The 27,318-nt window shown below is 36.8% G+C and overlaps 1 protein-coding gene across 5 annotated transcripts in view; it reads right to left on the reverse strand.

Moving 5' to 3' along the window:
* Positions 1–27,318, reverse strand: part of SGCG (sarcoglycan gamma) — a 126,895-nt gene that overhangs the window by 52,814 nt on the left and 46,763 nt on the right. For 3 of the 5 annotated variants that reach the window (XM_065678538.1, XM_065678535.1, XM_065678534.1), the window contains one exon: positions 10,174–10,371. In XM_065678538.1, coding sequence (XP_065534610.1) covers positions 10,174–10,368 — 195 coding nt within the window. In that variant the 5' untranslated portion in view covers positions 10,369–10,371. The remainder of the gene's footprint in view (positions 1–10,173; positions 10,372–27,318) is intronic. The other 2 variants (XM_065678537.1, XM_065678536.1) reach the window with 1 other exon arrangement.

Here is a 27,318-nt window from a genome sequence, read left to right on the forward strand (position 1 = left end):
GTTTGACTTACAATATCTATTTTGGAGCTAAGTACGTGCTTGGTATAATAACACTACTGATGCCTCATCTCATTTTCTGTTGCAAGGACTCAATTTCTTGGGCTTAGAGAGAGAAGGCTATTTGACTTCTTATGTGACAGTGGAGTCTTTTCTATCAAAGACATTGGTCAAATCAGAGCCCTTAGCAACAGCACTCCTGGCTTAGGGCTGAATACAGACTAAAACACCTTTGCACATAGGGCTAGAAAGTGGGCAGGTAATATTCCATGATCTAGAAATGTAGATGATAACTTTGAACTCACCAGTTTTGTAAGGAAATGGCTATGAAAGATGCAAATTCATCATAGCATTGACATTTGCTTAGTTTTGACAAAAACCCTCTGCCATAAAATAGTGTTAATATTTCAGATGCATACTTTCAAGCTATATTCAGGTCCTCTTTGTTCTAATATACAGACTAACAGAATTCCATAAGTAAAAAAAGATTAATGACAACAGGTATTACTCAAGAGGAAAAAAATAACAGATTCACTTCCAACTTTGTTTCCTGGTTCAGCTGGATAATACTCGGCTAATAAAAATGCATTACATCTGGCATTACATCTCCTGTGTTAGAAAAATAGACTATTAGAAAAATAGACTGCTACATATGTTTATTCAGGAATTGAGTTTTTATACATTTTTATTTTTTATATAGGGATCAGGCCAGGCTGGATTCATGGGCCGAGTCCAGCTGTATGAGGTTCAACAAGGCTCAGTGCTGGGACCTGCACTTGGGTCACAACAACCACACACAACGCTACAAGCTTGGGGCAGAGTGGCTGGAAAGCTGCTGGCAGAAAAGTATCTGGGCGTGCTGATGATTGCTGAAGATAAGCCTGCTTGTGCCCAGGCAGCCAAGAAGGCCAACAGCATTCTGGCCTGTCTCAGAAACAGCATGGCCAGCAGGGCCAGTTAAGTGATCATACCCCTGTACTTGGCACTGGTGAGGCTGCACATCGAATCTTGTGTTCAGTTCTGGGCCCCTCACTACAAGAGAGACACTGAGGTGATGGGGTGTGTCCAAAGAAAAGCAACAAAGCTGGTGAAGGGAAAGAACAAGTCTTAGAGGAAAGGCTGAGGGAACTGGGGTTGTTTAGTCTGGAGAAAAGGAAGCTCAGAGGGACCTTCTCGCTCTTTCATAGGTGGATGGAGTAAGATGGGTATCAGTGACTTCTCCCAGGTAAGAAGCAATAGGGTAAGAGGAAATGGCCTCAAGTTATGCCAGGGGACACTGACTGAATATTAAGAAAAATTTCTTCTCCAGAAGGGGTGTCAAGCATTGGAACAGTCCGCCCAGGGAAGTGGTTGAGTCACCATGCCTGGAGATACTTAAAAGATGTGCAGATGTGGGGCTCAGGAACACAGTTTAATGGCAGACTTGGCAGTGCTGGGCTAAGGGCTGGACTCAATGATCTTTAATATCTTTTCTAACCTAAATGATTCAATGATTCAATGATTCTTGGAATAAAGGACATTTGCATGATGTATATGATTACACAGACTATGTATTGATTCAATACTGTAAATCCAATCATTTGTATTAGGGACATTTCATCTAATGGTCTCAATGCTCTATGCCTTGAGTAAGCACACAGTGACAGGCTTCTCCAATTACCAAATCTCATTTTAAACAAACATATGTACTAGCAAGCCTTCATTTGAGAACAATGGTTACTCTTCCATCTCACTGATTTCTACCAGAGCTTGGTAGGCTTAGGTCATTTTTAGTATCAGTCTCAAAAACAACCTGTCCCAAGAGCCCCACATGGAAAAATGGCAGTTCAGTAACTCTGCCCAGAGAATGTTTCTGACCAGAAGGCTGGATTTCATGCATGAATGCATATACAATTATTTGTATATGGAGCAATTGAACCCAAGTTGTCAAATTTCTCCATCTCATGGTTATTTCAGTAGGCTGGGATTAACACTGGGTACTAAATTGTGGAGCAGTCCCCCATCCTTCATGTCTCTTTAGGAAACTGGATTTTGAGCAGGAGAGGGTTTGCAGGTAACATTCCTGTAATCACTTGAGATCAAGGTTGGATCTCACAGGCAGGCAAGTGTGCAACTAGCGTGTCCACTTGGATCCAGGTACTGGAAAGTCCCACATTTTGAAAATGTTATTTGTTGTCATCAGTGTCCTCAACCTCAACGATGCTGTGTCAACTTATGTTACTCTAAGAAACATTACAGTAATTTTTCACTATGTGAATGTGTAATAGTACTGTTGAGAAAATAATGAACTAAAGATATATAAAAAGTCTTCAGGAAGTCCTCTGAAGTCAGCTAATAGCACTAGAAAAAAATCATGGACAGAGACCTTTTTCACACTTCAGCTACACATATGCTAAATTTCAGCACCTCTATCATTCATCATTCCTAGTTCCTACATTAGAACAGCTCTGCTTGCTTCTGGGAACAAAAATACATGCCAAGACCCCAGGATAATGTGCAGCTGAACAATACTGATTGTGGCTAGGCTCAGGAAAGAAGGTGATACATCAGACTATGATATCAGAACATCTGTTTTTTTCTTTGGCAGAGAGTTTGACAAGAGCAGCTTTATTTAAGTTTCCCCAAACAGCTTAAAACTAGCAAAGTACAATCCAGAGCTGCAGTCAAGCCCCTAGGAGCTCAGCAGTCCACACTTCTTAAATTTGCATGTACATTGTAATGTCAGTGTACTTGGATATTTAAAAACTCTTTATCAATATTATAAAGTATTCCAAGAGTAAACTCAGGTATTGGTTTTTGGTTTTTCCATTTAAAAAAGTGTTGTTCCACACTTCCACATACTCATGATTTGATTCATAATATAATTCAGATTAATAAAATGCTTTACAGAAAATAATTATATATAAGTATGTATCACACTACTGAGAAGCATTGCTTTCTTTGATAACAGTAGTAAGTGCCTCAATCTTTTTCTTTTCAACGATTACTCTTTGCATAAAATATTTAAATATTCACCATCTGATAGAGAAAATAGGAATAACCGTGGCCTGGTTGAGGGTAAATTATATTTGACTTTATGGGAAAATAGCAAAATACAGCTGCTCAGGATTATTCAGAGTAGAAACTATGTAATATCGGTGATCAAACCAATGATACAAATATTTTAGTGAAAATTAGGATGAGAATTTGTGAATAATTAAATATATATTTTATTTCATTTTAGTCTTAAAAATGTAACATTCTCAAAATAGCAACTAATTCCATGGAGTGTACACTATTAATCATAAAACTCATGGAAAGGATGTACGAGTTCATTAGTGTATGTCTTTGCAGTGATGGAGAATTTTTGCAGTGAATGTACTTTTTATGTAGTCTTTACTGTACATTTTTATTGCTGTCTAGTCTGGTTTTAAGTGTTCCACATGATTGGGATCTCCAATTTAATATGGCATGCTATTATACAGTCTAGTAAGTCTCACTGTCAGAAAGTGTTACTTGATTTTCAGTTAAAATTTTACTTTCTTGATTCATCACATTCCTAGTTTTGCATTTTTCATATTTCCTGAAGAAATTCTATCTTCAGTGCCAGAATTTGTCATGTGCCTAAATAGTTCTTTACATAAGTATTTGATTATATTTCTTTCAAAACACATATAGTATTTCTAGATCTAGACCAGTATTATTATCAGCCAATTTGTGTATACATAGTAAGATTATATATACTTAGCTTTTTAGCATTTTCTTATACAATATAAAAAAGTTGTCACTTCCTTATAGAAAAGCTTGAAAAATATTATAAAACATTTTTAATGCTTTCTCTATATTAATTGTTAACTGCCCATGAGAACTCAAGATTAGCAGAGTGGTATGCTTGTGATAAGAATTTTGCGGACAGGTATATGGGTAGAGCATTCACTAATTACTTATTTGTCCTGTTCTTAGGAAGAACCATGCTTAGAATACGCAGTGATGGACTGGACATTGTGCACATGGCCCTTCATATACCAAGTTCACTTCTGCCATGATAAAGTTATCCACAAGTTGTTTTAAGGCTTATTATTAGGGCTTGACTTTCCTCTTGTTAGTGACTCAAACTCAAGTAAGGCTTAACGTGGATGGCAGGAGAAAATGGGACTGAGTGCAGATCGGAATCATGTTTGACTGACAGTGCTTCTAATCCAATAAAAGACCTGTCTGCCTCTTATAGTCACACTGCTTAAAATTTTGTCAGAGAAAAACGTGTGCTACATGCCAAACTTCACACTGGAGAAAGGCAACTAGTTATACTGGGGAACACCCTTATTTCATGACTATCTGTCCTTATCAACCTGAAATACAGCACAACTGCCTTGACCTTTCTTATTCCAGGAGACTGTGATACCTGTGGCACCCACTAAAACTCATGGAAACATGGGTTTCTCCATCAGAGGCTAAAAAAAGTTTGGAATAATCTTTGGCGCGTGACTGTTCCTGATGTTATGATAATGTCACACAACCTAAATGATATTAAAACTAAATTAATGTGGGGTTTCTGAACAAGATTTGCTGGTGCATCGGAAATGGAAATCATCTGATTAGGTGCATTTTTCACACATGAGTTTTAGAGTACTAGCGTGACACATTGTGAGATTCAATAGTGACCTAAAAATTTTGGTCTGAGTCTTCACTGATTACAGTATCGACATAATAAACCAATATTATGGGTGAAGTTCTGAAGATACGAGTACTAATTATCTATGTGATAGCAGGGTAGGACAGCTAAAGATTGTTACATTCAGAAGAAAACGTGACATCAGACTCATGAACTTGGTTTTTGATAAGGAGTTCAAACATAATGTAAAAATGCAAAAAGAGAAAACCCCTCAGAAATCACTGAGGTAGCAATATAAGCAAAAGATGATAGTTGTGATATTATCAGTTACGTAACAAACTAAGAAGCCGAATACCTCTTGTTAATGCTTCTTACTGAGCTGCAAATCTCTATAAATTATAGCTTTCAGATGCTTAAGGTTATATAAAACAATTTAATACAGATTAGCTCAACACCAAATTGTTTGCCAGTCATGACAACTTCTAAAGTCATGCCACCTTCTAAAGTCATGCCAATATGGAATTTATATGTTGGGCAATTAATACGGGAGATACTGAAATAACTTAAGTATCGAACACCAAAATATAGATTCCCAAAAGTCCTACTCACTTGTCCAACAGATACAGGCATACATTCTTGCAGTAAAATTTTCTGATCACCACTGGACATGAACAAAATCAAAATCTCGTAAGTGACCAACTTATAAACATAGTCTACATGGAAAAGGAGGACCATGTGAAGAATACTGATGTAATAATTAAGATTATAGTTAAGAATAAGGGGTTGTAAGACACAACTGGGTTGTTGTACTCCCAGATTAAGATTCTTCCTTTCCCTGGGAAAATCTGAAATCTTATCCTCTCCCAAAGATTCGTGTTCTAACCAAAAGCTAATTGATTTTGGGAATCTATTATTCCTTTTCTAGTTTGCTCTACTTCATATAAATTAATTATATATTAATTGGACAGAAGTACAACAGAAGCTTCTGTGTCCAAGGTGAGTGTTGCAATCTTTTGACAACTAAAGTATGTGTTATCTCCAGCCCAATAAAAAAAATCTTTTTTTTCCATATAAATCAGAGTGGTTTCAGTTAGAAAGACTGGGAAATACCCAGTTCTGTAGCTCATACCGCAATAAGGATTTGGAAAAGAACAAGCAGATTAATGAGTATTCTTGCATTCAGTATATTCAGTATTTTTCTAGTTAAATGTTTTATGATCTGATGGCGTCTAGACAAATAAATTTTCATCTCGTGTGATAGCATCTAGTCTAGTATAACTGATGGCCTTGAAAGCTAAGCATCAGTGGAGCATTTCAAAATCACACAGTCATTTAAATTAATTAAGACAACGAAGTAAAATAGGAATGTATTTTTTGCTGCTAAACATTTATCTTCTCTTTGTCAGCAGCATAAGAAAGATTAAGTTTTTCAGAGAAAAACACTAATATTATTTATAGGAAAAAAGACTTCTGTCTTGGCAACATTAGATGGCCAACCACAAGACAAAACTTTCAGAAACCAAAGATGATACTAAAATTTGTCAATATCCTTCTTCTGCTGGGAGGCTCAGAACTGGAGGCTGTATTATATGGGTGTCTAATGAGTGCTGTGTAATGGGAGATAACCTCTTCCTGCGGTCTCTAGCTCTGCCCCTGCTCATGTAGTCAAGGAAGCCCTTGGCCTTTGCTGCTGCCAGGGTCACTGCTGGCTTATGCTCCACTTGCTGTGCACCAACCTCCAGGGCCTTCTCCATAACACTGCCCCAGGCCAGGCAGAATCAGCCTCTCCTGGAACCAGGGGCATTTTCTTTCCAGGAACAGGATGTTGCATTTATTCTTTTTGAATTTCATAAGGTTGGACCACTCCTTAGACTGTCTAGGTTCCTCTGAATATCAGCCTCTAATGGTACCACCGAATTGGTATCATCTGCAAACTTAGTGAGCAAGCATTCTGCCACTTCTTCTAAGCCACTGGCAAAGTTATTATAAAGGGCCAGTCCCAGGACAGACCCCTGCAACACTTACTACTGGCCTTCATGTACTACATTTTAGTAACTACCTTCTGAGCCTGACCACCCAAGCAGTTTGGGGTTTTTAGGTATCTCATTGTCTCATTGTAAGTCTTAACTAGAGATGAGCTTTGGCTTTCCTGACACAGGAAGCCCAACAAATTTCCTGGCCCAGATGATCTTTCTAAATTACTTCTTTGTAGCCTGTCCTTGATTCCAAATCTTCTATACTTTGCATTGGAGCTTTATCACATGTAACACGCTCAGACAAGCCATGCTACTTCCGAAGTAGCAGGATAGATCATTCCTGCATTTGGAGGGGACTGTGCTTAAACACCAGTAAGGTTCCACCTGACTCACTGAGCTCAAGGCATGCTTATTTGAGTCTGTCTTCTCTAAAACACCTGATTATAATGAATTCAAAGCTTTCTTCTCTTAGCTGCACAAGAAACTTGAGACCATGTCCCCCCAAATTCCAGGAGAGAAAAAGTAAAAAAGAATGAGACATATTTGATATCTATGAATCGATCTGCCAAACTTGGGGATGCTCATACATTATGTGATGGGGGCAGTACGAGAAAAGGAATATATTCTCCGTTCAGATTGTTCCCTTTTAGTGTAGATTTTATGAAATGAAATTCTGTTAAATTTAGTAATGTTCATGTTGAAGGCCTCTCAAACAATGGAGTTCAGAGAAGTCTCCGTCTTTCACCATCCTTCCAATTTTCTCCAAGGAGATTAAAATCTATTAATCCTGCAGCATATGTATGTGTGGTTCATGTTTATCAGCTTAGCTTGTTTGCTAGTATTTATCACTCTGATGTCTAAATAACAATTTTGTCAACTTTGAGTGGGCTCATGAAAAGGCCGTGGCACACACAGGCACTAAGGCACCGACACCCTTATGCACTATCTTGCAAAAGTGTTTTCCTAAAAAAAAACCCCAAAATTAAATACATACTACAATCCTTTTATGTTTAAAGATTTTTTTGGGGGCATAAACTCTCTTCAGAACTGTACTATAAAAATGCCTTTTAAAATGGTTATCATGTTTTTTCTAAATATATTTATCAACCTTAGCATGGATACAACTTGTTTCCTGTATATTTTACAGAGAAACAGTTGTTAATGTTTTACACATTTTTTACAATTAGGATTGAATACTTTTAAAGTAAAGCTAAAATTACAATATATATAAATAATATTAAACATAATAGTGTCATCTCTTCATAATATATATAGAATACATAATTAAGAAATTAAAGAAGTGTTATCACAGCTGACAGATTAATATTTGCCATGTAACTGATGACTGCATAGCATAATATTTCACAATTACTTTTAAACTCTTCCTACTAATGGGAACGTTTAACTGCATAAATAGGGTATACATGAATCAAGTTATTTCCTAAATAGCAAATACTAATCAAGCTTGGAACTCAACAACCATAAAAATCTGAGAATATATTGTTATCTTTTTCAAACAATAACAAAAAACTTGGAGGCATAAATGCTTAATTCCATCAGGAAAAGGGTTCAATGACAGTATTAATAATTTCTGTGACTAAAGGCATTACAGTTAAGTCACTATTTAATTGGATATGTCATGAATACAGGTTCTTTAACAGGGAATTAGGAAAACTCTTATTACCCTGTCATTGTTAGTCCACCCTGTGAAAAAATGCCAGACTGCACTATTTGAGCTGTTATTGCACTGATCTTGATGCCAAGGAAGAAGGACACTGTCCTGCAGTGGATGATCAAGACATTTGGTGCCTTCCTCACAGACAGCTAGTACAAGATACAAGTTAGAATCACAGAATCATAGAATAGTTAGGGTTGGAAAGGACCTTAAGGTCATCTAGTTCCAACCCCCCTGCCATGGGCAGGGACATCTCACACTAAACCATACCACCCAAGGATTCGTCCAACCTGGCCTTAAACACTGCCAGGGATGGAGCACTCACAACCTCCCTGGGCAACCGATTCCAGTGCCTCACCACCCTAACAGGAAAGAATTTCCTCCTTATATCCAATCTAAACTTCCCCTGTTCAAGTTTTAACCCGTTATCCCTTGTCCTGTCACTACAGTCCCTAATGAAGAGTCCATCCCCAGCATCCCTATTGGCCCCCTTCAGATACTGGAAGGCTGCTATGAGCTCTCCACACAGCCTTCTCTTTGCCAGGCTGAACAGCCCCAACTTCCTCAGCCTGTCTTTACACAGGAGGTGCTCCAGTCCCCTGATCATCCTTGTGGCCCTCCTCTGGACTTGTTCCAGCAGTTCCATGTCCTTTTTATGTTGAGTACACCAGAACTGTACACAATACTCCAGGTGAGGTCTCACGAGAGCAGAGTAGAGGGGCAGGATCACCTCCTTCGTTCTTAGAAGTGGATCATTTCTGAGGACTTAGGATCACCTCCTAAGTTCTCAGAAGTGGAGTTTCTGGTGCAATTTCTTTTTTTTAGTCCTGACTATTATTAGAGAAGAAATATCCAGTTTCATACAAACAAACCAAACTAAGAGAAAATAATTCTTAAAAAATATAAATCTGAGCCACACAGAAAACAGTTTTAGGTTATTCATATTCTCAGACATTCATGATGTGCAATCACTAAGTGTGCATCTTCCATGCGAATTGCATAGAAGAAAAATTACATGTGATCTAAGATGTTCTGCATTGTATTCTGTATGACAGTTAACAATGCTAAAAAGAATTTATCTTTCCCCTACTTTAAGAGAAATTATAGAAACACTTCTATGAAGATAAAATGGCCTTAGTTTAGTGACAGAAGCATAATAATGATAGATAATGAGAACGTAACACTTTCTTCAGTAGCAGGGGCAGCTTTTACAATTACTATTTTTCTTGAAACAAGTCTATTCAAATCATCTGTGTATCATGATTGCATGTTAGGAACAAATTAGCTTAGCTTTAATATTCAGTGATTCATTTTATTGCACTGTGACTAAACCTACATCTTGCAGACTTCTGAAAGTTACCCTTTAATCTACTACATGCAAAATTACATTATAGATATTAAAATATATGTGACAGGGGAAAGATTAAATTTATTCCTGAATAATACAGCTGCTTAGCCCCAAGCATGATGTAGTAATAACTGAGCTGTAATTAATTAGTCAAATAAATTGTAAAACTTTAGATGCTGATAAATAGGAGAAAGAATCTATGAAAAACCAACACTTGTCAGCAATAGTTTAACACTAGGAATTCAGTATGAGATAAAACTACAGCAAACACATTTATAAACCATAAACTAAATAGACACTTTGAGACAACAGTAAAACACATTCCCTTAGAATGCTTAGGATTTACCTCAATACAAGGTTTCAACAACCTCAGTAGTTTTAAGATTATCATTAACACAGAAATTAAAGGAAGTATGTTCAAACATAGGTATTTCTTACATACTTTCAACTGAAGTACAAATTACAGTTGGGAAGGAATCAAAACAACTATTACACACAGAAAAGTTCATGCAGATATAAAGGAAGTGAAGAGGTAAGGCAGGGAAGAGAATATGAAAAGAAATAGAAAATTAAAGGGGATACTTACTGGGGAAAACCACATCACTTTAAGAATCCAAATTGTCAAGGAAAAATTCACAACTAGGATGATAAGCAGGAGGAGAACAAACAGGTAGAGGCAACGCTTTCTCCAGCCATAAATTCCGATTTTGTAGACATACTCATTCTTCGGCCTCTCTAGGCTAGTGCCTGGTGTTGTTGTAGTGTATTGTTCACGTACCATCTGCTATGTAAAGAAAAAAATGGAGTGCTTAGTTGTTTGAGTTAAATTAAAGTATTTATATAAAACCCCAGGGGAAATATGAACATGTAATTGTAATAACAAGTTACAAGACACTAGAAACTCGCATGAAGTTTTATGACGAAAGCATTTTCATCATGTCCCCTTCAAACTACACTTACATGCAACTTCTTGGTACACATGATGTGATGTTTTAATATACAAACTGCATCAATTGCTATTTTCAGGAGGCTTGAACTTATTGTATTCTACATAGAATGACAACACTTTCCTCCCTTTTTTCATAATACCCTCATTATCCCAACACAAAATATTTCACTGTATCAGATAATAATCTGATAATAATTGGATAATAATCAGATAATAACCTGTGGCTCACAGAACAACATTATATTTCTGTAAAAATAGTTACAAGTGGTAATGGTACCTTGTAAGCGCAGGTTTAAAAACACTTCTACATATTCCCGCAATTTAGTAATAAAATGAGTTATTTGCGTTGCAAAACTTAACTGTGTCTCACTGGAATGTCAAATATATTAAACTTCAGAATATGTATATAAATAAATGTAATGGTTCTTATTAAAGAATATTATTTCTCAATTATTTATATTTAAATATATATTAGCAATAAAACCATTATTTACTGGATTTAAACAACTTCCTTGACTTTATATTTCTTAAAGAACCATGCCTTGAATTTAAGAAATATCACCAGATCGCACTACTTAAAACTAAGTGAAAAAAATAGTTAAAACTAACTTTGACCTTTTACAGCACAGAGATCACCAACAACTTAAGCCATTCATTAAACTTTACAATTTTAGCCAAGTGAATAAAATCTCAGCAGCTGAAGCTGCTTATCTAGGAAAACGCTGGCAACATCTGTCTCATTTCCACCAATACAAAACAAAAAAAACAACCCACTATGTTTTGACCATGGATGTCAAAAATAAAATATGTATTGTAAGTTCAAGCACTTCCCACGAGGGAGGTATATTCACAGGTATCTTACATCCAAAAATTGATCCAATTTCCTACAATAAAATGTTCCCAAATGAGAGTGCCTTCAGACAGGTTTCACACAAGGTCTCCTCTCAATTCTGAATTTACTCCTAGGAATGAGAACACTGTGCTCTGCTCAGACAGCTTTCAAAACATGATTAAAGTACATCTTTGTCCAGCTGCTGGATTACTCTAAGTCATTAAAGAAGCTCTTTTCAAGTCTCCTTCAGAGCCATCCCGTGTCTGTAAAAAGCTTGTGGGTCTCAGTTCTAACCCTTAACTTTAGGAAGATATCTTTTGTTCCTGTAGCTTCCTATCAGACCACAAGACAGAGAATGAAGTTTACAATTGAACAGAAGTAGCTCATGCATCATGTCTCTGCATAGATACAGTTTTCTTGTTTCTGAACTTCCACTCAAAAATCTTTTAATTTGTTGTTTACTTATGTTAAAAAATGAGACTTGATCATCAGTATTTCATAATCCGTGCTACAGCCATTATGGGACAACATTCTGATTATTTTTTTGCTGCTATGTGTTTCAGTTGTCATGATACTGCTTATATAAATCTTTTCAACTGCTGAAAATTCTGAAAATAGTACAATAATACGATGATTTATTAGTGGGAAATTACAGACTCTGAAATAACTTGGCTTAACATTACTGCATTGTAGATTTACAAGATGTTACTTGATATCACCACATGAAATATGCTAATCATAGTATAACAAACCATACCACCCACACAGAAGTTGCCCTTTATATTAAACCTACTTTACTACCTTCTGCCAATGGCTTTCAAAAACTGCTTAGAAAAACCTTTACCCTTACTTCCGCACAGGAAGTATATACCTTAACATAATTTATCCTCTGAGTTTCTTATTGTTTCTTGCATTACACATACTTGTTAAGTGCCAGTTTTACAAGAAAGAAGATAGATTACAGCTACAGGAAGTGCCATCCTAACAGAAGTCCCCTTCACAAGACAGACTGCTCTGTATGTTCCTTGTGTTGCTGTTCGCTGCATTTTCAAGGTAAATTTTACAGTAGAAATGCCATTTGATAAAGAGTAAATTAATTCTCAGATCTTCATGTTTTCTATCAGCCTCATCATGGTAGTCTCTGAGGCTGGGATTCATCTTACAATGTTAAGATACCAACAATTCAGCCTTCAATATCTGAGCCAGTCAACCTGGACTCACTTTACGGTTAATGAAGATAAAGCTACCTCTTCTGGGAATAATTTATCTGACTTATTTAAGATTTTTAGACATCCAATGAACTGCTCCTTAGATGTGTTTAACTTCTGTTTATAACAACAGAAATAAAGAGAGCCTTGGATGATTTTTTTCACATGCACATGCCTCCATGTTTTAAGACATAAGCATTTGATCAAATTAATTCCAACCAGAATGATTTCCAGAGCATGTAATTTAACAAGAAGATAGGATTATTTTGATTCCTGTTCTCTGTTCCATTTTTACTCCATTGTAAAATGTTTGTTGTGTGAGTTGAGGGTTTTATATATAATTTATTATGTACTGCTGTTTAATGAGGCAAAGCCAAAATCCATTATGCATTTCACCAAAAAGCCTATGAGTTTTGCGATTGTTTTTATTCCTTCAGAAATTCCACAGGGGACATCTCCCAGCACAGCACTGTTCCCTGCACAAATTATTTTTTCCTGCTAGAAAACAGTTCTGTTGATCCCGAGCATTATTAATGCAGCCAAAAATTATTTTGGTCCTACCAAACAGGTAATGCTGGCCTAGACAGCTGATTGCCTTGGAAAGGATTTTTCTACTTAATATAATATTTCATGATTTTTAAGCAAATTAGTGGCCCAGTACCAAGTATTACAGAGGAAATACTTTCGGAATTCATACTGTTGGACTGTCTCTCCTGGAAAAATCATCTTTTCATATTACTGACTTATACACTCACAAGCTGAAATCATACAGGAGAGTAATCTCAGACCTATCTGGAGAAGTCAGAGAGAAATTTTTCTATAGGTTTGGGTTGTTTTAGGAAGCTGGGCTGAAAGGAAACCCTGGGACAGGCAGATCTCATAGCTGCCTGGTGAAGTCTGCCAGGATTCAAGAGAGATTTTTAGAAGGAAAACAACAGATATTTAGAACTATGATGAAAAATTTGATTTGTAAATATAATAACCATGAAACTTTAAGTTGGTTGTTTAGGAGTAAACTAAACACACACCAAGAAGAAAGTAGTTACTTAGACACCTGTTTGTACGCAAGTTAGTTGGAGAAGCAAGCAGTCTGCAGAATGAACTATGACTTCAGTAACTTATCTTTATATTCTGTTACAGGTGGGGCACACAGTGATGAACTATGATGAGTAATAACAATCCAGGCAACCGACAGTGCAGATAAAATGGCAACTGGGTTTCAGACTGAAAAATCTGACATCATTCAAATGGGCCATGAAAACATGCTTGCATCAGGTCAGCGGTAACATAATAAAAAAAAAATTACTTAACTGGAAGTGGAATTTCTTGGTGTTCCTACCCAAGGGCCCACACAATCATTAGTCAAATAAAATTAAGATCAACTACTTGCATATTCCTTATGGATTTCTGTATATGTGGCCATAAATCCAGGGATTAAGCTTTATTATGGTAGTCTCCCATTTGAAAGCATTTTCCAATGGTCATCTGTTTTACTGGGATCTATTTTTACCATATTCTTGCCTATTTGCTGATTTCAAACAGATACTGAATGTTAATTAGCTGCCAAAAGATTTGTGATAGATTTTAAATAATACACATAACTTGTGAACTACTTGGACACTGCAGATATTTTGACCACGTGAGATTTTCTCAGGTGTTCAGGCAGTACTTGTGTTGCACATAATGCATTAAATTCATTACAGGAATACATATATGAGTGCCAACGAAATGCTTTTTACACTGTGTTACTAAAGCTGCCCTCTAAAAATATGTAGCCATGGCAGAACATTTCCTTGGTTCTATTCCACCTTTTCCCATGCAAGACTTGCAGACTGGCCTCTGTGAGCTTCATGATTCAGAGGTCCAGGATATTTTTATATTAGTACCTAGATATTGAAAAACTGTCCATCAATAATGCTACTATTGGATTTAGGTCAGTTTGGGCATCAAGTTCAAAATGCCATTATGACATCTCTGGACTATTCATTTAAGACAGCTGAGTTTTGAAGAAGGAATTTGCAAATTTATCAGTAAGTCTGCTTGGGAAAGCAAGCCTAAGTAGAAGCTTGTAAATAGTATTATTTTCAGGAATTATTTGTCTGTAGAGAATACTATTTCAATTAAAATAAGCAATTTCAGTCTGTTTCAATTGCAAAAATGCTTTCATTGTTGCTGTTCATAAATGGCTGTTATTTTACTGAACATGAATAAAATTCTCCTTAAAGCACAGTTCAGAACTGTACTACTCAAGTACTTTGTCATATTGTCACAAAACAACTACCAATATTAAACTATGAGAAAGCATAATATAAATATGTAACTAGTTAGTTTATTAATACTAATAATCAACTAGAACTCCATGAATAATTATGTAATTAGTAACATTTAACAGTTTTGGACTGTTTCAAACTTTGTTCGGATTTTGAACACAGACAAAAAGCTAAACACTCAAAAGAACCTTTTCACGTAAGAATTAAGGGGTTTCACAAAGAAATCTGCACCACTGATACTCATACTACACATGTTCTTCTGAAAGGAACTTCAGTCATCAGTGCTTCTACTCTCTTTACAAGAAGTATATTCATTCACACGCAAGAAAATTCATACTAAGTGTGGGAATGAAAGAGATGATAATGCTAAACTGAAACAGTTCAGTAGAAATACCATTTTAACAATTTATACTAAATTTTTGTGCTATTATAAACTGTAAACTGAAATAAAACAACCTGTCAACTCACGCAGGCAAGCAAGAACTACTTTTACAATCTTCATACAGTATCTTCATGGAAAATTATGTTCATTAACACTGGTTTATATGATGCATTGGGCTAGAAGGGTATTATTATATAGAATGAACTTTGTCTTCACACTTTGGCGGCATTCAGGTATGCGCACTTCTGTCTTTGTGGAGGACAGAAGTGATTCACAGAATCACAGAATCCCAAGGGTTGGAAGGGACCTCAAAAGATCATCTAGTCCAACCCCCCTGCAAGAGCAGGGTAACCTACAGTACATCACACAGGAACTTGTCCAGGCAGGCCTTGAATATCTCCAGTGTAGGAGACTCCACAACCCCCCTGGGCAACCTGTTCCAGTGCTCTGTCACTCTTACAGTAAAGAAGTTCTTCCTGATGTTAACGTGGAACTTCCTATGTTCCAGTTTACACCCATTGCCCCTTGTCCTATCACTGGATATCACTGAAAAAAGCCTAGCTCCATCATCCTGACACCTACCCTTTACATATTTGTAAACATTGATGAGGTCACCCCTCAGTCTCCTCTTCTCCAAGCTAAAGAGACCCAGCTCCCTCAGCCTCTCCTCATAAGGGAGATGTTCCACTCCCTTAATCATCTTTGTGGCTCTGTGCTGGACTCCTTCAAGCAATTCCCTGTCCTTCTTGAACAGAGGGGCCCAGAACTGGACGCAATATTCCAGATGCGGCCTCACCAAGGCTGAGTAGAGGGGGAGGTCTCTTGACCTACTAACCACTCCCTTTCTAATGCACCCTAAGATGCCATTTGCCTTCTTGGCCACAAGAGCACATTGCTGGCTCATGGTCATCCTCCTATCCACCAGGACCCCCAGGTCCCTTTCCCCTTCACTACTTTCCTGGGTTCAGCAGTAGCACTCATTTTCCTCCTTCTTAGTAGCTGGTGCAGTGCCGTGTTTTTGACTTTCGGGCTGAGAACAATGCTGATAACACTGATGGTTTTAGTTGCTGCTCAGTAATGTTTACGCTGACCAAGGACTTTCTGAGTGTCATGGTCTGCCAGGGAGGAGGGGAAGCCGGGGGGAAGCCGAGACAGGACACCTGACCCAAACTAACCAAAGGGGTATTCCATACCGCAGCACATCATGGCCGCTATATAAAATGGGGGCAGTTACCCGGAAGGGCTAGATCACTGCTTGGTCAGGCTGGGTACTGGTCGGCAGGTGGTGAGTGGTTGTATCCTCTCCCCTCTTGTTATTTGCCTTATCATTATTATTATTGGTGGTAGCAGCAGTGATTTGTGTTATACCTTAGTTACTGGGCTGTTCTTATCTCAACCTGTGGGAGTTACATTTTTTCGATTCTCCTCCCCCATCCCTCTGGGAGCGGGGGGAGGAAGTGGGGGGAGTGAAAGAGCGAATTACTGACTGGACTTAAACCATGACATTTAACCAACAGAAAATAGGAGGAGTGACAAAGGAAAAATAGTTGAGGCAAAGCTGTCATTCAACGGAAAATGATAAGAGAATAAAAGAAACTTCTGGAATCCATATGGAAAAGCTTTCAAGAGAAAAAAACCCCACCAAAATTAATTCCTTTCAACCCTCCCTTGTTCCGACATCTTGTATTTAATCTTGCCCAGATTTGCTTTGCTGTGACATGTGTATTATATAGAGCATTACAGTTTGAATCGTAAACTTCTGTCATCAGCTTAAAAGAGCTGGATCCCTGCAGCGTAATTTGTGGAAACGGGCAAGGACATTCATATGGCCTGGTTAACTGTTTACATGCCCTGCAGTGAAAATTTACATAATAACTATGACATGGTCAGAATTAACAGCTTTGCACATTTTAAGTACCAATGCAATAGCTGAAAGGTAAACACTGACAGCATAGCATGAAGTGCTTTATTAATAATGATTGTTTTTCTAATACTTGTGTATTTTTCAATATCATTTACAGTAAAAAAAGTTTTTTTAACGTTTTCAATCCTTCAATTTTTCCTCCTTTAACAAACTCCCAAGACATTAATCAGATCAGATACATTCTTCCGAATCAAGAGGCCAAGCAAAAACATTAGATTCCTCTTGTAAATTATTTTTAATTTTTGCAAGTTTTTTTATGCGCTATCATTTCAAGAAGTAGCTAGTTTCTGGCATGAGAAATCCCGTCTTTCATGCAAAATGCCTTAAAATGCTTTAATAAAAAAAAAAAAGTGAATCTTCTCTCTTTGAAACTCAGTCACCATCTCAGTTAAATTTCCTCGAGCAACATCAAGTACTGTTATATGGAAAAAAAAACCCAAAATTAAAACCTCACGATTATTTAATTTCTGGAGATTTCCAACATATACGTGACTCTGACTTGGCAGACAACAAAAACCTTTTCAAGAATACAAAGAAATTAGAAGAACTGATGTAGAAGTGATTGGATGATGATGTGGATGTGACACCCACATCTAAATGAGTGTCTCATCCACAAAGCTATTGGCTAGACCTCATGGAGTTCTCATTACTATTACAGATTTCAGGAAACAGTCTTCCAGGAGAGAGAAAAGAGCAGTCTGGACAGACATTGTTTTCTCCCAACAATGAAAGCCTGAGATTAAATAATGGTGTCAAGGTCACTTACGTATATCCTTACTTATTGTTCCCTGTACAATGAACTTTCATAGTATCAATGTGGAAAAAACTGTCTTGTCCTGTTGGATTTAATTCAGTGTTTCTCACTAGGGATTACTACGAAGACATTTTGAAAAGTTAAATCTAGAACAGGTAATTAATCTTTTCTTAGTAATGTTTTTTTTTTATTCTTCAACCCCTTTGAGAAAAGGTATCTCAAAAAAGACATCTCAAAAAAGTTTTATTACTTTGAGGAGATGATAAAACTGTGATAGGTAACAGTCTCCTTTAATGAACCTAATTGTGAAATACATTTTGCCCTCTGAAGTCCAATACATTTTTTCCCCATAGTAGTTGCTGTTCAAGATAATCTATTTTTTCCTTGAAGGACTGCAAGTCCACCAGGAAAACAAAAGATACATAATGTAGTGCAGTCAATATAAGAACATAAATTATTGGAGGCTCTTCTGGCTGTGAGGTTTCTCTCTCCCTCTCTTCCCTGGACTTAGATCTACTGTGAAGCAGAAGCCAGAATTGATTCATTCCAATAGTTCCCTCTTTTTCTTTAATCATGCATTTAACAAAATGTTTATAATTAAGCTAGGTATAAGCTAAATTACTTTAATTACGAGAAATTTAAATTCTCAGTTAAGGCTTTCAACTAATGCAAGGAAAGTAGAAGGAGACTGCTTAGTCTGCTTTCTTGTCCTCTACAGCATGACAGAACACAGGAGATTGTTATGGAATGATGGAATACCTGTGTTACTGTGTGCAATTGTTCATGAGGTCATGAGAGCTAGTCTTTGATTCATCATATAATAGTTTTCTCAGAACAGAACCACAGAATCACAAAACCTGAAAGCTGAAAGGGACTTCTGGAGATCATCTAGTCCTACTTCCTGCTCAAAGCAGGGTTAACTTTGACATCAGAACTGGCTACTTGTTGGGAAAAAAGGTGCAACCATACATTGTCAGAACTTCATTTTCTTCAATAGCTTTAGCATCTCTGAATAGTCCTGCTAAAATCTGATTGTCTACAGTCTCTGTGGCAGCCTCACATTCAATCTACTTTTATTTTATTTGTAAAGTTCTTAAATACTGCTTGGACTCTTCTACTGTTGTGTTACACTTAGCCTTTAATTAAAGGAGTTTGGATCCTTTCTACCCCATTTGATACAAGTAACATGTTTCTATTAACACCTTCCTTCTTCTAACAACTTTTCTTGTCCTTTTCAGCTATACTAATTTAGCAATGTCATTTAAATATGTATTTACCCTAAGCACATGTTTTTATATGGTCACATGAAAAAGGTAATTTCCTTTTCAGAGGCTGCTTCCTTTTTACATAGTGCCTTTCTTTAACTTCAGAACAATGACTAAGATTCTTCAGCTCTTGTTTACTCTAACATCAACATGGCTGATTTTACAATACACTCCTTGACAACAACAGGAAAGTGACCTTGTGCACTGCTCAGAATTCAGTCAGGAAATTACTCTGCCTCCTGAGGAACTGTTCCCAAACCCAGTCATTTGTGGGATCTAAAACCGCGGTCTGAATGTTGGACCTAATTATGACATTTATACTACAAGGGTAAAAGAAAAAATAGAGTTTCCTCTTACATTGTTTCTAATCCACTACAGCAAGCCACAGTCATTGTAATCACCCTGGTCAGGTCATTGGCAATATAGTCTTTAATATTACCCATCATATTTATATGGTTAATAATATTGTTCTGCTTAGATTGCATATATCAGTCCATTAGCATGTTGATAAACTGCCGAGTCTTTGATACAACTGCTTTATCAATCTGTCTTTACAGTAAACTTCTGTTAACACATGGCATCGCTTGCATGTCCTAGTCTGTCTTTCCCAAACATTTTTAACTTGGAGTTACTCATTGTTTTCTTTGTCATGTTTTCAACGTGACTATTCGAGTTAATTTAGTTTCTTAGCTCCTTAAAGCAAAGCATTTTAATTTTCCTGTTGGAATCTGAAGCTATACAAACAAGTATAACTTTCTTCTATTTCCAGTCTTCTACCCTCTAATTTAAAGTGAGACTGTATTTGTTCATCATATCCTACTGCCAGGTTCTTTTTATCCTGCAGCTGGGGATGTATGCTTTTCATGACTTCCTTCTTCATATCTTTCCAAATGTGCTCCTCTGTACCATTCAGCTTTCTCTCAACATGAAGTTTAAAAAACTCTAATCTTTCCAAAGAGCCAGGTGCCTGACTCCATTTCTTAACAGAAATGAAGATGACATTCCTATTATTGCTTTCCTCCAGTTCAAAAACATTCTCAGCTCCTAATGAATTTGCTAAGATGAACTGTTTAACTGCCTCTGATTACATCGACAAGACTTTAAATGATAAGCTTCGCAGAATCAGTCTCGGAATAGGTGGAAGAAAGGAACAATTTTAGGCAAGGAATGAGAGAGCTATCTTGTCCTTGGGGAAGGGTTAGCAGAATTACCCTTCCTCTTCTCCTTAAAATTTAATAAAAATTCTGTCTTTATGGAAAAGAAGAATAGTGTACATTTAGTCTACTGTGTAAAAGGTTTTCTCACTATAAAGGACAAAGCAAAATTAAGCACACAGGGATGACCTGAGGATTTATAAATTATAAATTATAGTCTTTACAGGATTATAAATTACACTGAGAGATGAATAACACATCCTCTCTTATTCTGATCATTTGATCCTTCCAGGTATTAAGGTGTTTTTCTTCAGGTGAAAGTGGAAGGTTTCCCTTCAGTTTGTCATTCTTTGGGAGTAATATAGCTTTACAACACAGCCTAGGTATAACCTGACACTCCAAGAACAGAAACACAAGGAAAATTGCTGACAAATTTACATAACTTTTATTATAATCTACCACAGGTTAATTTTGCTCACTAGGATTTCATCTCTTTTATTCAGTGGCAGCTAAATGCTTTCCTTATTCAGAATAGACATCACGTTACATTGGATACGGACAAGGCCTTTCTATTCAACTCTTATTACACTAATTTACTGAAAAAGTCTGGCGTTGAATTCTTACAATCGTTCGCAAATAATAACATTCTGAATAAATATCAAATTACAGAATTCTGCATAATTTCAGATATGTAAAATCCAATGACTGCTTTAGTTACCAGACAAGACTATGATAGGTCCTGTCTTCAGCAGATAAATTATGTTTTTATGATATGTGATCTATCCCAGACATCCAATTCAAATTTGTTACTAAAAAAGAAAAAAAGAATTAAATCAGATAACACAAAACCAGTTGAAATTAGAAGTTAAACTTGACAACTAAACCTACATATTTAGTTTAACCAAGATTTGGCAACATCTTGCTGTATATTTATCTACCCAAGCCACTCAATAATGCAGATTACTAACAGTACAAACAGCTGTCAACACAACTTGATATAGAAAGTTGATTAATTTCAGTACTTACCAATATCTTTGAAAATATTCTTAATTTTTAATAATTACAGGGATAAAAATTCAAGGAAAATATTTTTAATAACTGGTTAAAATGGTTCATGGCATCAAAGAAAAAAAGGAGAAATAATTCAGTATGAACTGAAAACTGGAACATGCTTCTCTGGGATATAAAGCTACTTCTTAGGATACAGTTGTATTATTGCAAAGTCTCATAAACTGTTAAAAGTATTACATAAAAATTAGTGATCCTTTTATATTTATTGATCTTCTTCACACATTAATATTTCTAATTCTGGTGTTCAAACTGTTCTCTTCTAACCTCTTAGATCTATTACTTTCGTAGTTCCACAGTTGTTGACAGTGAACTGTTAACTAAATGAGTGAATGCAATTTCTTACAAGTCAGCTCTTCAGGCATTTAAGTATAGAAGAAAAAATTCCAGTATTTTTTCTCTAACAAAACACACTAAGCCCCAGAAGACTAACACTGAAGCAAATGGGAATGTTGTAGACTAAGTGCTAGCAGTTTCCAAACTACAAATTATAAGATATTCTAAGCAAAGAACACAAATCAGTTCACAAGTCAGGCCTCATCTCTCCTAAGAGAACTGACATTCAAAAATAGATAATGTAATTACAAATCTACAGAGAAAACTAGACAGTTCTTTTCTTTGCCAGTCTGCCAACCAATATAACATGTTCACTGGCTGGAAGTCTGGGTTTCCTAAATATTCAAAACCGACATTTAAAATTGTCACTGCTTTGTTATAATTACTAAGTGATAGTATGGTTGTGGCTTCTCTTGTTTTACAGAATAAGGGAGTTTAATAGTGTGGATGCTAGCCCCTCTATTCCTGCTGGACTGTTCCATATGCATGTTTAAATTAGCAGTACAGCTCTAGCTCTTAATTTAGATATTTTTTTAACGTTGCTGCTATTAGAATGCTCTGAAGTCTTTCAACTTCAATTTCTGTTTTATGTAACTTCCTAGAAAAAAACAAACAAAAGAACAAAACAGAGAAACTATGACATACTGTTCACTTCAGACTAACCTGCAGATTCTTCAACTTTAGATCTAACGTACAGATCTTGGTGCAACTGGTTGCAGCAGTGCATGTTAGTGCTCTCTATAGACTAGGACAGCTCTCTAGCACTAGGAGAGAACAAGATACTGTAGCAGTGCATTTCCTACATTTTTCTAGCTTTTTTTTACAGCAGGGCAGTTATAATACGAAGATTCCCTTCTGAACAGAGGGCAGAAAAGTCTTATTTCTGTCCATCTGTCCCAGAAACTGGATTGCCTCTTCCCATGTAGAACTATCCTTCTTTGTTTTCCCCTTCTCCATGCAGTAAAGTCTCAATTTCCCACTTACTCTAGCCATACCTGTCTCCTTTCCTATCAGCTGCATTTCTCCCAGGTTTTGTTAAACCTTTCTCCTTCCCTGCTTTCTTAAAGTTTTAACATATTTTACCCCTTACACAATCTCAGTCTTCCTTTTCATCTTGTCTCCACTACAGTTTTCTGACTCCTCAACATACTTGCCCAGCTAAGGCATGCTTTCATTTTTATCTTAAAACGTTTCCTCTCCTGTTCCTTTAACCTTCACACATATTGGCAATTCCAGACTTTTTCTCACATCTGTTGCTAGCTTTTCTCCCACATACAACACTCCTGGCTGACCAGGCTCAGTTCCTATTCCTCTTGAGGACAGACACCCTGAATCTACCTACTTCTTTCCTCTTCCTGTTCGGCTTTTGTTCTCTCTGCTTTAAAATTCATCTCCCTTACAAAAAACAGCAGAGGTATAGGAAAACATCTCACTGAGAGTATATATTCTTGCAGGAGACAAGATCTCAGTTCTCATTTCTCATTTCCACACCCATACCCACTGCAGGGAAAATTGTGCCTTTTTATGCTAAGGTCATTTTTTATGGTAAGGATTTTCGTACCTTACAAGTAGAACAGTAAACTAAGCAGGGTCAAGGCATGTGCTGTGAACATCCATGCTGTTTCACTGACAACATGCATTCTGGAATAACTTGCCTACACTGCCTGGCATGGACAAAGCCACATGACGTTCTGAGAACAGCACAGAGGAAGGCTCCCAAAAGGGCACTCTGTTTGCTAGGGATGACAATTAGTTATACAGATGCAAGCTGTCGTGTTGCTTGCTGAGGATTAACCTCTGTTAGCACATATGCAACTTACTCAAAAAATCCAAAAATCCCCTCTGTTCAAATGAACAGTACCCTAATTTTCTACTTAAAAGTATTTCTTTTTTGTCGGTTTGCCTACCCTACATCTTACTTATTCATAAGAGACTCTTCCTTTAAAATCCCTTTATAATGCTTATTACATTTATAAACAGAACAAAGGTCACATTTTGGCTTAAATTGACATTGTTGTTCTTTTATTTATCCAAAATATCAAGATACGGATAATCTGCCTAGGGGTACTCTACCCGCTCTGACAATGCTGAAATTCTCCATGTTTGCATACAAAAATTATCAGGAATTGCATAATATTTGAAGATTAATGTGTGCTTCTCATCACTATTCTACTCCATACTCCAGGTCCTGGTAGGCTGTACAGTGGGAATATATTGCTGAAGCAATGCTAGAATCATGCAGTTAGCAATACCTAAATATATTGGAAGCTCTTGGGGCAGAAAATTAAGATGAATCTGTGTTTGACGCTATCTTGTTTCTTTTACCAGAAAGGCATACAAAGAACATTATTCCTTCTGAACATGAGTGAATACCATGGTGACAGAATAATTATTAATAATTTTATTGCTTTGTCCCAAAATATCTTCTAATGTCTTTTTTTGTTGCAGTTTTTTTCCATTTGGGACATTCCTTCAGAGTCATCCTCCAGAAAATGGCATAGAATCAGAATGGGGGTTGGAAAGGACCCCCTATCATGGGCAGAGACACTTCCCATTAGATCAGGTAACTTTTGCTAACTTGGTGAGGAAAGCTTTAAACTAGGTACATAAGGAAACAGTTGCTATAGCCTTAAGAAAAATGAACACATGAGGGGCAGCAAAGCATCCAGAGGACAGCATAATGGAGATGGCTCTTTCCCTTTCCTTATACTGGAGTGTGACTCTTGGCCTATCTATCTCCAGTGCCCGTATACATGAATGAAGACAGAATGAGAACCAAATGAGCAATTAGAAGTCCATGCACAGCTGCACAGCAATGATCCCACTGGAATTACAGAAATACACTGGATAGCCTGCATGACTGAAATGCTGCAGTGGATGGATAAAAGCACTCAGTAAAGAAAGGCTGGGAAGGTAAGGAGGAAGAAGGTTGTGCTGTGTGCAAAGGGCTGAATCAAATGCATACAATTTTGCTCTGAAACAGAAAAGGAGACATTCAGGAGGTTATGAAAGCTCAAAGGACAAGTGGTGTTCTGCTAAGAGTCTGCTACAGACTCTCAAATCAAAGTACAGGAGGAGGACAGACTAGATGATTTCCTGAGCCTCCTTCCAATCTAAATTAATACAGGCTTCTGCAGTCTTTAGAGCTGACCTTTTATCTCTATTAGTAGTTCAATAATCTTTTTCCTAATTTCTTTCAGAGGTTTTCAGTGAATATCTTCTGATTTTGAATACTACTATTTTATCTACATGTCTTCTACAGATAAACTTTTCCTATAGTCTTTTTATTCTGAAATAGATCCTTTGATGAGTACCCATAAAATCAGGCTCTAGCACATAGAGCGATCCAGTTTCCTCCACAATTAGCAGAAACACAAAAAATTAATTTTACATACTACTTATATATTCTTCACTTCTCTAATCACTCTTTTTTAGAGTCTGATCATCCGTTTAACACACAAACTACCTGGCAGGTTAACAGTTAAAAGAATAGTCTTAATACAGTTCTTTTGTACTACAAGGTATGCAGGTTTTAATTTATCTTAAGAGTATTTATTTATCATACTCCTATTTGGAAAGAACATCTAAAAACTCCCCTTTGGTCATCATATTCAAACTTTTATACTCTTAACCTGGGTGATTAAATAGAATTCTGGCTACTTTAGAGTGGTTTGTTATGTCTCTGAGTATCATGGACTTTAAAAGAAGTCTATTTGACAAAATGGATAGATTCCATGCTGTTTGTACTACCATTTAAATTGCTGCTCTTAATTACCTTTTTCTTTTTAACTTCAACACACAGTGAAGTTAAGCTTTGCAGACAGGATCTGATACTTCATTGCTTTGAGTTTCCATGAAGATTAGGTTTCTGCGTCCAAAATTTAATTCTTAAGGACCATTAAATGCAGATAAGAATTGGTTTTGTGGCTTTTTCTTTCACTGGAGACAACACTAGGAATCTCAAAACACCGCTAGGAATAAACTTCTTAAAACCTTTTTTGTCATTTGTAATGCTTTCTTTGGTTATTTATAACCTTAAGGGAAGTGTGATAGATGTGCAAGAATTGCAAAGCTAACTTGGGGGGAGGAATGCAGGAAGTAATCTTCATTGGGGTTGAAAATACTGAAAGGTTTGAAGTTCTTTATACATGTGAAGGAAATGAAAGCAATCCCTCTGATGGGGACAAATAATGAAAGAATCTCTGCTATCATAACCTTATGTGGATGTCTACAAGAAAACAAGTAATTTTACAGTTTTGAAAAGTACTTAACCCCCCAACAATTACATTTGTTTCTATTTACTTAAAAAAACCCACAAACAACAACAAAAACAAACCCCCCTCAAAACAAAAACAAAAACAAAAAACCCAACCAAAACCCAAACCAAACAAAAAGATATAGTTTTATTTTCTATATGTGTGATATAGATCTTTTCTATCATACGATGATTACTAGCAAGGACAAAATGTATCTTGTAGAAATACTGGTTGGTAGTAAAGTCCTACTTGGTCTGAGCTTTTAGCAAAAGTCTTTTTACACTGTGCTCAGTGTTGTTCTCAGGAGAAGTATTTCATGTCTTTAGTGCTGGGAAGACATACCCTCTGTGAGAGCAAAAATAATAAAAACATATGCATTAGCATAACCTTTTCTCTTTTTCCTGTTCTTGCTACTGCTTTTATGAAAGTGCTACTTCTAGGTAACATGCTGTTATCTCTTCAGAGGTATACTTACAGTTCATACCATAGCCTTCAGCACAATTATAAAGCAGTGAACTCCTTTCTGTGGTGCTTTCCTATGCTGGTTGAGGACTGTGCTGGTTTTGGCTGGGCTAGAGTTAATTTTCTTTTATAGTAGCTGGTATGGGAGTGTGTTTTGGATTTGTGCTGGAAACAGTGTTGATAACACAGGGATGTTTTAGTTACCATTGAGCAGCGCTTACACAGAGCCAAGGCCTTTTCTGCTCCACACCCTCACCCATCAGCAGTAGTCTGGGGGTGTTGTAGGGAGGGGACACAGCTGGGACATCTGAACCCAACTGACCCAAGGGATATTCCATGCCATATGGCATCATGCTCAGCATATAAAGGTAGGGAGGAAGAAGGAGGAAGGGGGATGATGTTTTGGTTGATGATGTTTGTTTTCTTGAGTAACCATTTATGTGTGAGGGAGCCCCACTTTCTTGGGGATGGCCAAACACCTGCCCGCTGTGGGAAGCAGTAAGTTAATTTCTTGCTTTGCTTTACTTATTAAACCTTTTTCTCTTCATCTCAACCCATGAGTTTTTCCACCTTTACTCTTCTGATTCTCTCCCCCAGCCCACCAAGGGGGAGTGAGAGCGCAGCTGTGTGGGACTTAGCTGCCAACCAAGGTTGAACCATGACATGACCTTGAGAAAAGCTGTTTATTTAGCATATTAAACTATTTCACATAGTAAATGGAGTTATACTGCTATCCTGTGAAGTTTTCTTTGAATAGTGAAGTGAAAATACACCAAAGAAACAAGGAATTCAACTAGATACAGAGAGTAGAGACGAAAATTAAGCCTCATGTCTTCCCTCTCTAATTCAAGTGATCTATCACAGATGTTTT

This window comes from Lathamus discolor, chromosome 4 (assembly GCF_037157495.1).
Source record: "Lathamus discolor isolate bLatDis1 chromosome 4, bLatDis1.hap1, whole genome shotgun sequence".
NCBI lineage: Eukaryota > Metazoa > Chordata > Aves > Psittaciformes > Psittacidae > Lathamus > Lathamus discolor.